Source organism: Asparagus officinalis, chromosome 3 (assembly GCF_001876935.1).
Source record: "Asparagus officinalis chromosome 3, Aspof.V1, whole genome shotgun sequence".
Classification (NCBI taxonomy): domain Eukaryota; kingdom Viridiplantae; phylum Streptophyta; class Magnoliopsida; order Asparagales; family Asparagaceae; genus Asparagus; species Asparagus officinalis.
In genome coordinates this window covers 78,532,621-78,543,520 of record NC_033796.1, presented here as the reverse complement: position 1 = coordinate 78,543,520, position 10,900 = coordinate 78,532,621, and the positions used below count along the sequence as shown (strand labels likewise).

Below are 10,900 nucleotides of genomic sequence, written 5' to 3'. Positions count from 1 at the left end.
AGTTGTAATTTTCATTTCTATTGTGTAAGAGTCTTATAAAAGACTATCTTTTTTGTTTTCATTGTAACAACTAAAGTTATAATGCATACATCAATGAAGATATCAACTTTATACCAAAACACATAATTATATAAACATTTATCCTGTACTAAACGGAAATTGATATTTAGAAATTCACAACATGAGAATTAGTACATCGAGTGAAATAATCCAAATAAGGAAACCCTCATATATATACCATGTCTCAAATTATGAATCGCTAAATACCAACTCCAAATCCTATGAATAAAATAGTAAATAAAAGCAATATAACTCCAAACCTCAACTAATATAAGTCATGTCAAAACCTCATACTACCCTTGGGTAGATGGCACAGTCACAAGAAATAAGCATCCAGCAAAAGGAATCTCGCATGAAATATATCGTGTAGGACAACCTTAATATTATACCCTACTCTCGGGTAACTGACATGGGAGCATAAATGCAATAAGTGTAATTCTCTTTCTAAAACAATGATACTTTTGTAAAGCGCTCACAATATCCTATGGTAATAACCACCTTACTCAATAGCTCTACAAAGATAGGCATATCATCTTAAACAATGATGCACAACGGGGTGTAGTCTGCTGCGGTCTCATTGTAACATACCAACTAGCCACCATGAGTATAGTCTACCGTGGTCTCATTACGATATATCAACTAACGCACTCAAGAATCCAACTATCATGAAATACAATGTATTTGTCAAACTCTACATGATCAAACAAAATATTTATTTCGTACCTCCAAATGCTCATGCGTGCCCAATGTCCATGTGTGTATCAATGTACGACGTGTACTTCGTGTTCACGATCATAAACATAAGAGAAAGAAATAACATGTGTAAATAACCCAGATTGGTCGACCGACCCCTTTCGTTCAGTTGACTAAGTAGTGCACATCAGTCGACTGATCATCTTTAATCGGTCGATCGATCCACACAAACTTTCCAGATTCTGTAATTGTTTGAATAATCTCATAAATTCATCAAAATTCAAAACTTCTCAATAGAACTCAGTATAAAACTTAAATTAACTTATTTAGAGTTATTTCTACTGCATGATAACACGAATTCAAATTTGAGAATTTAAAGAAAACCCTAACATGTTCATATGTGTTGTATGTGTCAGATTATCATGAAAACGGATCTCTTTAACAAATCTCATATTAGATTAACTTAGAAAATTAAATCCAAATCAGAGAATATGTTCAATAACTTTTTAAAATAAAAAAGATCAAATCTTGATAGCTTATAGTTTAAAAGAACAATCTTTATACTTAAACTAGGTTTTAAGGCCCAATAAAACTAAATAAATCTCAGTAAAAATCCATTTAAAATAGGGATGAGATTGGAAGAGATGAAACTCGCCTCAAAACACTACTGGAAAACCCAAGGGTGCAAGAAAATAAGTCCTCTCTTGCCAAACATCGACGATCTTGTCCTCTTCTCGGTATTTGCTTTAGAAAGCTCTTGAAATTCACCAAAATATGATCTATGGTTTTTTAGGGGAGAGGGTGTCTACTTGGGTTCAGAAATATGATGTAAAAGAGAGATTTTCGTGAATTATATCCGTATATATACCAACAAACCCAAACCAATTCAAAAAGACCCAAAATCCGACTCAAACTGAGAATCTGGATTTGGCCCCGTTGGTCAACTGACTAAACCGCATCGGTCGACTGATTAGGTATCATCGGTCGACCAATCAGCTTTGGTCGGTTGACCGACCAGACACTGCTAAAATTTGAGGCATCCTAGACGTAAAAATTCCGTCTAGGATACCCAGAATTCCATCTAGGATGTGTATTCTAGACGGAATTCCGTCTAGAATACGCGTCTAGTTTATTTCCGTCTAGTATGTAGTATTCTAGACGAAAATTCCGTCTAGAATACATCCTAGACGGAATATTCTAGACGGAATTAAAAACCGTCTAGAATACATCCTAGACGGATTATTCTAGACAGAATTTCCTTCTAGAATAATTTATCCTAGACGGAAAAAAATTCCGTCTAGAATAAGTATTCTAGACGGAAATTTCCGTCTAGAAATCTTATTCTAGACGGAATTTAATTTTTTAAATTTTTTTATTTTTTTTAATTTTTAAAAAGTATTCTAGATGGAATTTAAGCATCCTAAACGGAATTTCCGTTTAGGATACTATGCTACAGTGTTTTTTTATTTTGCAGAATCTACTTTAAGTGTATGTACACAATATTGAACAACAAAAAATTATATTCGTACCCAACACAATCTAATTAATTCCAATATCAAATCCAATTATATTCAAATAATACATTCACCAAAATAGTAGAGAGATACATAAATTATTTACAATGGCTATGACACTTCTAGGAAAGAATGTAATTCATCGATACATGATTATTAATCTATTTGAGTTCTTTTCTGTTCATCCAGATTTGCTTTCTGTTCTTCCAGATTTGCTTGACACCATCCAACTCCTTCCAGAATGCCTCATAATAGCCAGGAATGCTGCAAAATGAAGAACGGTTATGCATAAGGCAAGGAGTTATCGAAGTAGAGTATCATATTTCTTAGTACAAGCTATTATCTAAATCATATTTTCATATGTGTATTTCTACTAGTGACTTCATTTTAGTAGCATCGCAGAAACCCAACCCAAGCATGTTTTGAATTATCATGATGCACATAAAAGATAATACAAACTGAAGCCATAATTTAGTAAAAGGTTATATCATATTTCCAAAAGGATACATATTTTCATGGACAATTTTATAATATCCCCATGTAAAAGAACCAATCAATATCCCCATGGATAATACAATCTGAAGGGATTGGGGAGGGGGTGGATCTTGAGGGCGATGGAGTGGAGGGCGCGACAGATGGAGAATACGTGATTTTCTACTAGTGTCTTCTTCTTATTATTAGATTTGAGCATGACATAGCCAACAAAGACGCAAAAGAAACTGAGAAGCGCGACGCCGGCAAACACCGGTATCAAGATAACAAACTCTTGGGGTAGAAAGTACCTGTGAATGAAATGATCCTGATCCACAAAATGGCTGCACAAGTTGGGGGGAAGAAAAATCAACTAATTTATTGGGTATCTCAAAAATCATTAAAAAACATTAAATTGGACAAATGGGTGTCCAAAAAACTCACCAAAATGATGACCCAGAAAGTGTAGTAAGTGAAAAGTGAGATGCTAATGGAAGTTAGAAGAAGCCCGACTTCTTTATCTGCAAGCTCCATTGAAATCGAGGGGTATTTTTTCACCAAATTCTGCCAGGAAAAAAAAAGGCCCATTTCAATTCCAGGATCATATATTCATATAAACAAACAAAATTGAATCTTTTACGCCAAGAGAATAAAATTTCTCAACCTGAGGAACGAATCGAATGCCAAGGGTTTAATTTTTGGGGAAGAGAAATGGGAAATGGGGTACTGGTTTCGGTTAGATTGAATGATAACTAGTGCTTGAAAATAATTTGGAAAGCAATTCATATTTGATGAAGCCACAACAGGAAATAAGAAGATAGAAAAGATTAGGATTTTGACTTCCGATAAATGAATTATAAGTCATTATCATTCAATCTAACCAGATGATATTGCTGGGGAAATGGGGTACTGGTATGCCTTCAACTGGGACCCCAGCCCCCTGGTCTTCTCTATATAAAATGTGTATTGAGCACTATGAGGTGAAACAAATTTAATGCAGAACAAGCTTACCAGATGAATGACATCTATGCTAACGTCACCAGCTTCAACACCCTCAATAGTAATAAGCAAAACATTCCCAGCAATATCACCAGTACTCTTATTGTTCACAATCTCTTGTCGATTTGAGTATTGTATATACACGATTTTGCCACGAACTTGTGCAGGCTCAGATGATGAAGCACAGTATGAAACCATTGAGATTGCTTGGTTAAGGTCGGACTGGAACAAATGAAACAAAATCAAATAACTAAAACTAATAAGCTATCATCACATCTAAGTTTTTCCTTTTGAAATGTAGATTTTAGCCTCAATTAACTAATTTTTGTGCTGCTCTTAATATCGATTTGATGTAGCTAAAAGCAAGACATCAGTCACACATTACCACATAAATTGGTGATTGGGAATTTCATATTAGGACACAAAAAATTGAGGGAATCAATTTAGCTATCAAAATTATAACAGCATTGCTAAAAATGCAACCTATGCACAAACACAAAATAGACATAGTTAGACCCAATCATCAAATTTTCTTCTTTCATACCAACCAATACTGAAGAATAATACAAAACCACTTACATTGCTTTGTTAATATGATGTTTGGAAAACTGAAAGTTGATCTGGAATAGTAAAAGAACTTTTTTTTACAAGGGAACAAAATATGGTGTTTGGTTGGGGGGGAAAATCTTAAGACTGAAAAAATAAGGAATAGGGCAATGTTGTGATATCTATTTACTTAGCATCAAACTACACTTTCAGTGATATAATAATAAACTAAATTTTTAATACTCATGGTTAAATCAAGAAGAAGCATAAAAACTTCTCCAGGCCCAAGAACTGTAGGCGTATAAAATTGCCTATAGGTCCCTTAGCACAGCTCGACGCCGATTTAACAAACGGACCACCAGGCGACGTATCCAAACAAGACCACCAGTTAGGACCACAAACGAACTCCGTGCTCGATTCCTCCGAATGAACGAACCGAGGTCCACTTTCAAATCGAGCGATTCAAACCTTCTACAGTTAGGCTCACCTCAAACTCCTGTTTGGCCAAACCTTCCTACAGTTAGGGTCAAAACCATAATTCACTCTCGATAAACGAGAAATCATCTTTTAGTTCGCGTTAAATCAAACCTTCGACAAGTTAGGTTATCCGAATCTTTCGATTCTCGAGTGAGATCCCAACTCTCAGTTCTCACCTTTCGGATTCTGGGGGTGGAGATCCCACTCGAGTCTACTTTCATGAAGAGAGAATATAAAATTCTTTCTTCTTCATTTTCGGGAGATAGATATAAAAATTCTTCCTCTCCCAATTTCGTGTTCGTCTTTGCCCCAAGAGAAGACTCCACCTTTTTCAAATTCCCAAATCTGTGCCGCACAGCGTTAGAAGGTTATCCCGAATCCTAAGCAGGATAAGTCTGCCGCCTAACACGCCTCCGGTTTAGTCTTTTTCGCCACAAAAAGCACACCAGAGTCGATTCTGCGGATATTACTTCCTTGAAACCAGAAGCAAGGATAGTCTGTGCCTAACCCGCGTGCCGTTAGTTTTAACACGATTGAAAGAACACTTCGCCCGCATATTCAACATTGCGGAGGCTGTTATTAATAACACCAAATCATGCCTACACGTATGGGAATTTCATACCCTGAATCCTAAGAAAAGGATATGCCGGACGCTACACGCAGTAGCCGGTTTGAGTCTTTCCCCAGCTAGAAAAAGACACCAGAGTTCGATTCTGGGTATTTTATGCCCTAAGCCTTAAGGACGGGATAACGTCAAGTTTAATACACGTGCTGGATGGTAGTCCATATTCCATGAAAACGTGCGAATCTAATGTATTCAAAGGCATCAGCAACAAGTCGGTAGAGGATTCGCAGTCTCTAAGCACAAACGTTAACATGCGAACGGATTGTAGACAATTTAGCGCATGCTAAAGCCCGACTCAAACGGTAGGTCAGCGTAAAGGTATTTCAAATCCGTTAAGGCGGGCCTTGGGGTTAGCCAAAAGAATCCTAAGTCACGCGCCTAACACGCGTCGCCGGGTAGTCATTCCCGTGAGAAAGACGAGATCTACCTATTCGAAGTCTAGCATCAAGTTAAGCGGAGTTCATTCCTTTAGCACAACGTCACATGCGGAAGCGAACTTAAAGACAATCCGCATGTAAGCCGATTCAAACGTAATCAAGTAAAAGAAATGACAAATCCGATTGAAGCTGAGGATTTGCAAAAATCCTAAGTCACGGCTGATACACGTTGCTGTTTAGTCTTCACGGAGAAGACGAAGTTACGTATTTCAATATCGTAGACCTAAAAAGAGTAACTCTTTTAGCATACGTCACATGCGGAACTGGAATTAAAAACAATCTCATGCTAGCCCACTCGACGTAGTCCGTAAGGCCGCATCAAACCCGTTGATGGCACTGAGGGCGAATTGCAAAAAAATCTATAAAATATGCGAGTCATGACGCATAACTTTATCAGTTGATCTCGTGATCGAGATCCAACGACCTTGGGATAAGATCCATTGCTCAATTCCTTAAGAGCTCAAACCGGTACTCCAGCAGACGTACGAGTATAAACTGCTGGTCAAATGCCGAACAGTGCATCAGAATGAAGCTGGAGACGCCGGGGACAATGGTCGCACCAATGAAGCTTCAAACGCCAGACACGCGTTATAGATGAATATTCACGCAGTCAATCGATGATAAGGTTTCTGTGTTGAAGCAGCAAACTCGAAGCCAAAAAAGTCAAGAATCTCAAGAAATCGACTTCAAGCTTCAATTCCAAACACGGGTCAGACAATAAAAATGCGCACCGGAACCCCTACGGCATTCTACAAAGCACGAATAGCCTGAAAGAATTGAAGGAATCCAGACAAAGTCATTCCAGAGTCCCGTTAACACCGACTGAAGGTGGGCATCACATCCAAGATATTCCAGACATCTTATATAAAGAATGAGACACCTGAAATATTTGGAGGGGGATCTGTAGGGCGTATAAAATTCCTAAGGTCCTTAGCAAGCTCGACGGATTTAAAAACGACACCAGCGCGATAATCCAAACAAGACCGGCCAACGATGAAGCCAGCCCTTATACGACACGGAGCAGAGTTAACGAAGCGGCGACATCGCACCCAAGCATTTTGGAATGCATCCACTCGCACGCGAATCAAACCAAATGTTTAGACGTGACATCACCGAGTCATCTAAACAAGAGCGACTCGGATGAACCACGATCAATCAACATCAATTCCCGGACTCAAAATCAGAAGTTGTTTACTGCATATCAGGAACCCGACTCACTGCCATATCCTGGAATCATAACAATCGTATTGCCAAGTCAATCAACCACACAAGAGAACCAAGAACCCGGAAACAAAGGACGAACGGACAAACACAGGGGACTCGGCCGAAACGAAACCACCAGGGATGCGTGGCTCGGCCCAAGCCGACCCACCCTTGGGTGCTGCCTGGCTGGCCCGAGCCACCTCAGGGTGGCGTCGCCAAGGGCGAGCCACCATCAGTGGTCGCCAAAGGCGGAGCACCCTAGGCGTGCTCGGCCCAAACAGAGCCCACCCTAGGGTGGCTCGCCTAAGGCCGAGCACCTCAGGGTGGCTCGGCCAAGGCCGAAAGCCACCCTGCAGTGGGCTCGCGCCAAAGCCGAGCCACCCAGGGTGGCTCGGCCAAGGCGACACCCTAAGGGGCTAGGTCAGAACTGATGCCGGGCACAGTCTGAGCTGCCTATAATAGGCCTTGTGGCTCATTTGTTTCAGATTTGGAAATTTTGGAGAGAGGCGAAGCCCTGCTGGAATTTGAAGACTAGATCTAAAAAAGATCACAACTTTGAAGCCTTGAGGACAATTGGACTTTCGAGATCCGGTGCTCGGCCGATCACCACCCCAAAGAAGGCAGGACGTTCGAGAGGATTTGGATTTGAGATCTACACATATCACACTCGGATCTAGCTTGGGTCTTAATCCCGAATTCGAGCGTTGTTCTTGTGTGAAACAATCCTCCGCTATTATTCCTTGGTGGCAATAACCCGTCATATCGTGAGATCCGACCGGATCGAGTCACGCGGTGTCCAACGGCAAATAAAAACAAAAAACCCCGGGCAGGCAAATGAACCACCCAAAGCGAGCGACCGCCAAAACAGGAGCTCGCGATCTAGTTCGACAAATTAAGGAAAATTGTAATCTCTTACTTTGGTTTTCTTTATTTTTCATTTAAACCGGCGATCTTATAAAAAGGACCGGATCTTTGTAACGCCATCAAAGTTGCATAAAGTTGTTAACTGAGAGTGCAATGACATCGATAATGAAGAAAGACATAATTTTTCCCGCGAACAAGAACCATCAACAATTAATTCAAGCAAGCAGCAGTGTCAATAATAATAACAATTCTTCGATTTTGCAGCGCAACAAAGACACCTAATTTTTAATTAAATTCAGTGTCAATAATAATAACAATTCTTCGATTTTGCAGCGCAACAAAGACACCTAATTTTTAATTAAATTCAGACGAGAAAACAGAATGCAATCTACAAAATGAAAATCAAGTGATCCCTTACAAACTCAACGAAGGCCTGGTTGCGATTTGCCCCAACATTGCACTTGGTGTTGACGATCTTTCCGAATGGCTTGCAGAGCTCGACGAGATCCTCATCGGTGCACTCCCATGGCAGATTCCTCAGGTGAAGCACCTTCGATGGCGTCTGGGTGTAGCGAAACTGCTGTTGCCCTGACGTAGACGACATCGTAGCGAAACTGCTGCTGCCCTGACGTAGACGACATCGTAGCGTCGATCTAGGGTTAGGGTTACGCAGATTTCTCGTGGGTGGCGGTGGCGAAGGATCCGCGGGGGGAGGGCATGCCGGGGAGAACAGGAGGAGGGGGGGGAGGGGAGGTGGCGAGGTTGAGCGGTGGCGGAGGACCAGGAGGGGAGGGGAGGGGATGGGAGGTGAGGGAAGGAGCGGCGTCGAAGAGGGAGGCCCTGAGGAGGTAGTTGGGTGAGGTGGGGAGGAGGGGTTTTTTGTGTTGGTGAGAATTATCACAAGCTGGATGGCCTGATTCTTCTAGGGGAAAGGGGGAAAGGGGGGCGAAATTTTGGGGGGAAAGGGGGGCGGCGAAATTTTGGGGGGAAAGGCCGGCAGCGAAATTTTGATGGGGAAGTTTTTTTTAAATGGGCCAAGTATCCTAGACGGAAATTTCCGTCTAGGATACATCCTAGACGAAAATTTCCGTCTAGGATAGCTAAAGCAGTATACTTTGCTATTCTAGACGGAAATTTCCGTCTATGATGTTTTATCCTAGACAGAATATTCTAGACGGAAATATTCCATCTAGAATACTACATTCTAGATGGAAAATTTTCCGTCTAGAATATTCCGTTTAGAATACTTGATTTTCTACTAGTGAGAACATATCCTAATTTACAGGTTTTGTGCACGTTCTCGCTCATATACACACATTTATGCACTTAATCGATCTCAAATCGATTACTACCATGCTCATTCATCAATAAATGATATTTCTCAGAATAAAAACTTATTTAATATAATTTTCTATAATATTTCAAAATTTACTGGGTTTTACAATGTAATGACTGAGCATGTTCGCTTAAGATGGCTACACATAAATATACTTATTATAACTTATAAATAGGCACTCGTCTCGAAGTCCTCTAGCCATCCAACTCACCTTAAGACTTGACACACCTCACTACTTATCGTAACTCTCTGTTGTTATTTAAATTATTTTCTTTGTGCATATAAAGTTATATACTAAATCCTCGAAGCACTGACTATACAAATAGATAGGCGTTATATACCATCGTAGACATCATCATTGGTAGCTAACTACCTAGCGCATATGTACATAGTCCCTCACCTAGGAGGTCAATTAACTCGTAGTCTATGAGAAGGTTTCTAGCCAATCTACATGTATAAACGGTTAACAAACAAAGCCCAATCAACATCAACATTTAGCACCATCCCTCTTATAACAATAGTTATAATATTGTTTGAATAATCTACAAGCATATTCATTAATTTATATTAATGTGTTAAAATTTGTGTGTGGCAAAACACTCCATAATCTAGTGTCGCTATCACAAAGATGACTCTACACCGCCAAATAATGAAATACTCTTTGGAGTCACGTTACTTATAATAATATTACAACTTATCATTAATTTTTAAGAGTTGAGTCTCTTCGGACTTAATTGGACACTTCTAAAATATTAAATATATAGCAATGCAAGTTCTATCGTTTATCAAATACTATGTTCAGCAATTAAGATGCTTTAAGATCAAAATTCGTCCAATGTATCTTAAAAGGATTGTGGAGAAGGAGAACTCTATTATGAGTTTAAACAATAATTCATCCTCATTTGATTAAATGGAGCTCAAACGGTTATATCAGATTATACTAATTTGGTAAACTAAATTACAAATACAATTTCCTTAACATTGCGGTTAAAGTGTTTACAAGCCTATAATGATAAAAAAACTCAAAAATAAGGGTTTTGAAACTACACATTTATAGACAAGGGCAGGTCATAAGATGACTCCATAATATATAATATATATACTATATATATATATATATATATATATATATAATATATATTATTATATAATATAATATATATATATATATATATATATATATATATAATATAATATATGTGTGTGTGTGTGTGTGGTGTGTGTGTGTGTGTGTGGTGTGTGTGTGTTTTGTTATGTACTTTTCGGCTGCGCCAAATTGTGGCCCCTTGCCAACAACAAGCAGATATCCCCCGTCATACACCATTTAGTCGAATCGACGCTCAGGACAGCCAGAGTCCTGACCTAGCCAACTCGCCGAGTCGAAATATTCCTAGGTTGACTCGAATGGTGGTACTTGTCGACCCTTTTATCAAAGTGACTCACTGTAAGTCCTCTCAATCAGTTAGTTATCCGACACCTAGCTGGGTTAACTCGAAAAGCATTACTTCTTGACGCCCCTCAACACAGGTCAAAAGACAACTTTGGCCTCGAACCCCCTACTGACAGCAGACATCACATTAAATTCTTAATAGGCGCCATCATTTCTCCATCCTTGGTACTATTTATGACACATCGGACCACATTGGCTTCATACGCTACCTATCATTTCTATTAA

General features: G+C 39.4%; 1 protein-coding gene and 1 pseudogene across 1 annotated transcript; both read right to left on the bottom strand.

Moving 5' to 3' along the window:
• Nucleotides 2,429-3,287, bottom strand: LOC109835323 (annotated as a pseudogene).
• Nucleotides 3,519-8,574, bottom strand: LOC109832349 (polypyrimidine tract-binding protein homolog 1-like). The gene is made up of 2 exons (XM_020399750.1): nt 8,308-8,574; nt 3,519-3,959 (listed from the first exon to the last, which is right to left on the bottom strand). The coding sequence occupies exons 1-2, from the start codon at nt 8,491-8,493 to the stop codon at nt 3,615-3,617; spliced, it is 531 nt and encodes a 176-aa protein (XP_020255339.1). The 5' UTR covers nt 8,494-8,574; the 3' UTR covers nt 3,519-3,614.

What these genes read in the sequence shown, in the direction of transcription:
- LOC109832349 (XM_020399750.1), bottom strand. Translation starts at nt 8,493, where the DNA reads ATGTCGTCTACGTCAGGGCAACAGCAGTTTCGCTACACCCAGACGCCA. An exon ending in ACCAGGCCTTCGTTGAGTTT is followed by an intron (nt 3,960 to 8,307) that starts GTAAGGGATCAC and finishes CATTTGTTCCAG; the next exon opens with TCCGACCTTAACCAAGCAAT.